The 7,412-nt window shown below is 33.8% G+C and overlaps 1 protein-coding gene across 3 annotated transcripts in view; it reads left to right on the forward strand.

Annotated features, from left to right (window-relative positions):
- The window catches only part of HECTD2 (HECT domain E3 ubiquitin protein ligase 2), a 104,974-nt gene extending 100,724 nt beyond the window's left edge, over positions 1-4,250 (forward strand). For all 3 annotated transcript variants that reach the window (XM_078346000.1, XM_035268456.3, XM_002756395.7), the window contains exon 21: positions 1,941-4,250. In XM_078346000.1, coding sequence (XP_078202126.1) covers positions 1,941-2,061 — 121 coding nt within the window. In that variant the 3' untranslated portion in view covers positions 2,062-4,250. The remainder of the gene's footprint in view (positions 1-1,940) is intronic.
- Positions 4,251-7,412: the final 3,162 nt, after the last annotated feature.

The raw sequence follows: 7,412 nt of genomic DNA on the forward strand, positions 1-7,412 counted from the left end.
CAAATCATCCTGTCAACCTTAAAAGATATACACAATTTGGTCCTGCACCCCCATCAAGTGCATGTTACTGAAGCCCCTGATAGATTAAGATAATCCTAGACATATGTTTTCTTCAGTAAACATTTCCATAAGATAGTCTTATGGTAGAATCTTGACATTGTTTTCCTCAGTTTTAAGAGAGTTTGTATCTAGGTAGACAGATATTAAATAAACTTGGAAACCTCAGCCTTAACAGAAAGAAGGGAAAACAAATGTTTTAAATAACTCGGAAAATGTTATCGAATGGATGCATGAGACAGTTGTATAAACATAAGTTGTTGTGTAGCTTAGGACCTTGTAAACAGAAGAGCACTTTAGAAAAAATTATACTAAAAAACTGACTTGGCATTTTCATTTTTTCTTTGCTTTGTTATTTGATGATATTTTTACTTCATACAAATAAAATGTATATCTGATGCATAAAAAATAAGAATGCTAAATCTTACATATTAACACTAGATTTTTAAGTCAGACTAACCTGGGTTTGAATATTGGGCCTACATCTTTGCCAGCTCTATATCCCTGAACAGATTACTTGTATATTTACATGTCTATTTTTTCTCACCAATAAAATGAGAACAACCACATTTAGATTGCTTTGAGGCTTAAATTAAAGGAAAAAACACATGTAAATGCACTCAGTTCAGTGCTTATCATAGACCAAACACTGAGTAAATGCTGATTCTAATAGTTTTAAGTCTTTTAATACAGGGGGGCTCTCAAAATTTAATTTTAAGTCATACAAACTTCTTACTTTTTCTTCCTTTTCTGTAGTGTATTCCCATTTTTACTCATTGACTTCTCTGACAGCTGTTCTGATGCTGGGAAGTATATAAGGACTGAAGGAGTCTTAAGATAGCTGTAAAAAATCTTAAATGTTGGTAACAACATCATCAGATAGTTGAAAGAGATGACCGAAGGGATTGGGTTGGGGAGATGACCAAAAAGATTCAGAAGATAATTGTTACATGTGCATCAAGGGGCATCTAGTATCCCCAAAATGATCTATTTAAAATTACTTTTTAATACTAAAAACGGAATGTAGTATCTATCATTCATTATATTATCTACTCCTCAGCTGCTAGGTGTTTTGTGTAGATTACCCTTTTAATCTTCTAAACCATCAGTCTTCAACCTTTTTGGCACCAGGATCGGTTTTGTGTAAGACAATTTTTCCACAGAACCAGGGAGGAGTGAGGAGAGTGGGAGGTGGTGATGGTTTTGGATGAAACTGTTGCACCTGGGGTCATCAGGCAGTAGATTCTCATAAAGAGCATGCAACCTAGATTCCTTGCATGTGCAGTTCACAATAGGGTTCTTGCTCCTATGAGAATCTAATGCTGCCACTGACCTGACAGGAGGCGAAGCTCAGGCAGTAATGCTCACTGGCCTGCTGCTCACCACCTGCTGTGTGGCCCAGTTCCTAACAGGCCACAGACAATGGTACCCATCTCTGGCCCTGGGATTGGGAACTCCTGGTTATTAAACAAACTGATGAGGTTATTAGACAGCCTAATTGGATGGTTTACCCTATCATGTTGATGAGGAAACTAGGATTTGGGGATATTACACAACTCAAACAAGATAGTAAGTGGGGAAAGCAGAATTCAAATTCATATCTGTCCGACTCCAACAAAATGCTTCTTAAATGAGTTTCAAGAAGGTGGTAACATTGGTTATCTTTGTCTTGTCTGTAACCATAGCCTTAGTGTCTAGAGTGGTGCCTGATACATAGTTAGGTACGCAGTAATTATCTGTTCAGTGAAGGAATGGATGAGTCATCGCTTAACAGAGTGAAATAGATTTGAATGTGTGTGTCCTGGTATTTTTTTAAAGTTGCGTAACAGTCATTTTATGTGTGTTTTAAGACTTTGTTGTTTTTTTTTTTAATTTTTCCCTAGGTTACCTGTGGCCCATACCTGCTTCAATCAACTTTGCCTTCCCCCCTACAAGAGCAAAAAAGATCTGAAACAGAAATTGATCATTGGAATTTCAAATTCAGAAGGTTTTGGACTTGAGTAACCTAGAAGACTTGAAATACAATCTTTTATATGTAGCATTCACTTCCCTCTTACTGTGCCTTTAGCCTTTTCATGTTTCTGTCTCAACACTTTCACAAAGCTCACCAACTTTAAAGTATTGAGTTTTTAAAAAATCAAATATGAAGTATGTTCAACAAAGGCATAATTTTCTAAAAACACAGAAATTGCTTAAGGAAAAGTTCACATGACAGAGACAGGTATGGTCCAGTTCCTCTTTTTTTAGAGCACTTTATCATTCTCTATACATAGTTTGTCACAGGCATTCCACTGGGAAAGCAAAGTGCAATGAAGAATGAATTTATGGTATAGTTGTACCCAGTGGCAGATTGTACACTGCTAGCACACAGTAGCAAAACAAACAGCTACATTATTGTTAACATAAGGCATGTAGCCATATTTTCATATAGCGGTAAACAACACAGTATCATTGCAAATGCAGTTTACAGGGTTTTTTGATATTCTGGCTTGGGACCTATAAGATTCTTTTCAGCTATTGCTGAAAACCATGTAAATAATTACATAATAGCCTGAGAATAATGGGATTTTGATAGTGCCATTTATTGCTAAAGATTTATTTTTACAAAGTAAATTCAGGGTTTTAGATGTGTACACAGCTTTTACATATGTATAAAGATGATCGTACAAGAGTATTTTCAGACTAATTGGATTCAAGGTTATATTCTTTTAAGTGCTGTTAGTCTGCATGCACATTAGCAGTAAACTAGTCACTTGTGTACTCTGTAATATTTGTATAATGATCATTTCTTCTTAAAGGGTCAAGATATAAGAAAAGAAATCAGATCTAAATAATCATGATGAATTAGGTCAGTTACAAGCACAAAAGAATATAACTGCTTTTATAAATATTTTGAATGATGTACAAGACTTATATCTACATTTTTTGATCACCAGTTATACCGAAACACTAATTTTTGAAAAAGGTAGGTTAAAGCATTTGTCAAAAGTGAAAAAAATAATAACATTTGTGTCAAAATGATATAACTTCGTATAAAAATAAAATTCGAAGTTTTGGCCAAAATGTTTGTTTTTCACTGGATTCTGAATATAATAAATTCAAAGTACCCTTTTTTTTAGCATTTCTAATAAAGTAGTATGTAAAAATAAACTTCATGTTAAGTCAGACAGTAAATTTTTTTAATTTACAGCAAATGAAGCAGTTTTATTAGCATGTTAGAAATATTAGGAAACCAAGACCTCTCTACTATACTTTGACAGCTTTCCTTCAGAAAACTCTGAAGTTATATTTGCAATAATAATGAAACCAGCATTTAGTACCAGCATATGGTTCATGTGCAAATAATACTTTCCCCAAAATCTTTCTGGGCTAGGCTATTTTGTTGCTATGCTTCCTGCACCCAACCAGCAGAATTCTTCCAGGGTGAAGGAACTAATCAGCTTGTTCTCCAACAGTTCGGAAGCCAATCCACAAATCTTTGAGGAAAAGGAGTTACTTTGTTTACTATTCTCTTGGAGATGGAAGTGATTCCACTTTTCCTCTTGGGTATATTATTTCAAGAGTATTTCTTAAAAATTTTGGAAAGACTAAGGGAGTAAAGGCATCCTGGTTTTGTTTCATTTTGTTCTGTTTGAAATCTGTATGCAAATAAAACTGCTTCTCTCTTACACTGCTTGAATTAGAAAATCAGCTTTTTAATGTAGGTTACCTCTTATAAGCACAAGAGAATCCTGTATAAGAAACCAGATTTAAGTGTTTTAAATAAAATGTAAACAGTTTTTATTTGGTAGAGATGACTCATGGAAAAATTGTGTTGGCTTGGTCTGCATGTTTAATGATGTGCTTGTGTATCCATTGCTGTGTCACTTTTAAATAAGAAGTCCACACAAGCAAGCCAAATTTTTTGATGACGAAGTCCATAAATAACTAGAGAATTTTTGTTATCTGTTGTTAAGTTGAAATTTATAATCATTTATCACAGAATTGCACATTGCCTTTATTTATGCTCTGTTTTTGGTTTACAGTGTAATAATACCTCATTTAAAAAATAAAAACCACTACTGTTACATTTTGTTAATTTAAAAAGCTAGAAAATTCATGTAGTTACTTTTTTACATATGTAATCTGTTGATGAATTCCTGATTTTTGTATCTGCCACAGTAAATTAAAGCATTACTCAGTATTTATCAGTATTTTTTAAATGTCCTCTCCTTTTTTAAAATCTTTGCTTAGTCATATTTTTGTCTGTATGATTAGAAGTTTTTAAGTCATTTTTGTACAAGTCTGTATTGTATTAAATTAATTTCTAGATGAAAATTTTCAAATATTAAAATTATATAGTCAGTCAGGCTTCAGTTTATTTCTTTAACACTGGGCAATTAGAGCCATATGTTTAAAATATTTTATAAATGCAAGCTATTCTTTGCATTATAATGTCTCCTAAACTAGTGCTTAGGAGAACTTACTATATTATGAATTTTTAATGTTAATGTAATCCATAAAATAAGGTGTCATTATTATTTTATGTAGATGATGTTTAGATTTAACCATACATTTATGGTTTCTTCACACACCATTCCCTCTTCTATGATCCTTCACCCACCTCTGAGATCAAATCTCTTCCTCCTAAAGAACATCTATTAGAAATTCTTTTAATGAAGGTTGGTTGCTAGCAAATAATTTTAAATAACTGTTGCCTTTATTCATGAAAGATTAAGCATATATTTGTAGGTTGATGATTATTTTCTCTTACAGTTTTTAATATATTAATCCATTACCTTTGGTTTTGTTGTTAGTATAATTGTATGTCTTGGTAATCTCTCTTTTTCCTCTGGCTACTTTTTTTTTCTTCTAGACTTGCAATTATATGTTTACTTCTGACATATCTATACATGTTTTCTTTTTTCTTTTAATATTTTTTATTTTTATAGGATTTTGGGGAACAGGTGGTAATTGGTTACATGAGTAAGTTCTTTTTTATAAGTTTTTAATTTTTTATTTACTTTTTGTGGGGCTTCAACATTTTTTTTTTAATCATACTTTAGGTTCTGGGGTACATGTGCAGACGTCATGCAGGATTGTTGCATAGATACATACATGGCAATGTAGTTTGTTGCCTCCCTCCTCCGTCACCTGTATCTGGCATCTCCCCATGTTATCCCTCCCCAACCTCCCCATCCCCACACTGTGCCTCCCCTGGCCTCCGCCAACAGACCCCAGTGTGTGATGCTCCCCTCCCTATGTCCATGTGTTCTCATTGTTCAACACCCGCCTCTGAGTGACAACATGTGGGGTTTGATTTTCTGTTCTTGTGTCAGTTTGCTGACGATGGTTTCCAGATTCATCCATGTTCCTACAAAGGACTTGAAGTCATCCTTTTTTATGGCTGCATAGCATTCCATGGTGTATATGTGCCACATTTTCCTTGTCCAGTCTGTCATCAGTGGGCATTTGGGTTGGTTCCAGGTCTTTGCTATTGTAAACAGTATTCTCTGGCTACTTTTAAGATTTTTTTTTTTTTTTTTTCAAAAAAATGGTAGAACATCATCAAAGACAACATGTGTATGTGTGTATTTTTTCTCCCACTTGAGATTCATTATGGTTCTTGAACTATAGATTGGTATCTTTCATCAATTATGGAAACATTCTTCAGCTGTTTCCTCTTCGACTATTGCTTTTTCCTGTTCTCTCTAATTTTTCCTGTTGAACATATGTTGAACCATCTCATTCAATCCTTCCATCTCTTTCTCTGTACCTAATGTGTTGTTTAACTGACCCACTGAGTTTTTAATCTCAGTGGCTCCATTTTTTAGTTTCTAGAAACTATTTTGGTTTCTTTTCAAATTCACATGCTCTTTTTCCATACCATTTCTTCATACAGTTTTCTTTAATAATTTTGGCATACTTGTTTAATGTTCTCTTTTAAATTGTTCTACTCTCCTTAGTCCTTGAATTACTCATTTTTCTATTTGTTCTTCCATTGTCTCACAGTGATCTGTAACTTTTAATTTTATATTTCTATTTAAAGGATGATCTTTTCCTCTGGGTATCCTGTGTGTCCTGAATACTGTAAGTAGCCTAGCAAAGCAGTTTCATGTTGATCTCAACCAAAAACAGGTTTCCTACAGATTTTTATGTCAACTTCTCCAATTAGAATTCCTTTTCCACTTGTGTAAATTTGGACCCCACACTTAACAGTGGCACAGTTGGGATTTATGTGTATAGTTCTTCTGTCTTCTTTTCATAGACAGAGCAACACTTCTAAATAAGATCTAGGATTTATGCAAGAGAATTAGTTTTGGCTCCTCACCTTGAAGAGGCCTACAACATGTCTTTTGAGCTCATGTGGACATTAAAATCCGTTAGAGAGCTCATCATCATGTGTCACCCTAATATCAGCACCTGCTTCCTATTTCTGGCTTATCATTTCTTCCTTATTTCCCATATCTATTTCCCTTCCTTTCAAGCTTGAATATAGATAGATAGATGATAGATAGATGTGTGTGTGTGTATATATGTGTGTATACATATGTGTGTGTGTATATGTTGTTCAGAATTTATAAAAGTTTATAGTAATAGATGGCCTCTTCCATTTCAGCTTGGTCTATAGAAGCATGCCCATTGCACTAATATTTGCTAATTTATTTAACACTTTTTATTGAGTGATCATATTTAAGGAGGCTAATCCTCAGCGTCTTATTCACATATTCTTTATAAACATAAGCAGCGGATGTAATTCTGAATCTCATGAAATCTTAAATGTATATCATAGCAAGAAAATTTCTTAAGGGTTTTCATGACAATTATGCAACTCAATGTTTTCATGCACTTTAGAGATTATAAAAGCTTGTGCATATAGTAGAAGCATTAGTCACCACTGAGTTAAGCTGGTAGGTTTTTCTGTAACCAGACTTTACTTTTTCTAAGTGTACTTGTACACACATACAAATTACGATGGAAATATACAGAATTATTTCAGGAGAGTTTCTCAAGCACAATGTTGTGCTGTGTTTCCAATTATATAGGCCACCTCATTTATAAGACTTTCAATATGCCCACCTTGTCTATTGCTGCCACTGGCAGTCTTATTCTTCTAATTTTTTTGGTTTGTAAACATTGCTCTCATTTTGACTTTACCTTCTCTTTAACATCCATGTCAACAAGCTTCATCTTTACACTGTCCTACTCAATTTGTACAGCCTCCTCTGTGGTTTAGATACTCAACCCTTCATAACTAACTTACTTCCCTGTCTGTAGACTTATTCTTTTCCCAGTTTTCCTAAGGTCCCTACAATTAATCTTTATAAAATTCTATTTTTATTATTTGCCTCCCTATTACAAATCAAAGATGTATC

Source organism: Callithrix jacchus, chromosome 12 (assembly GCF_049354715.1).
Source record: "Callithrix jacchus isolate 240 chromosome 12, calJac240_pri, whole genome shotgun sequence".
NCBI classification, from domain to species: Eukaryota; Metazoa; Chordata; class Mammalia; order Primates; family Cebidae; genus Callithrix; species Callithrix jacchus.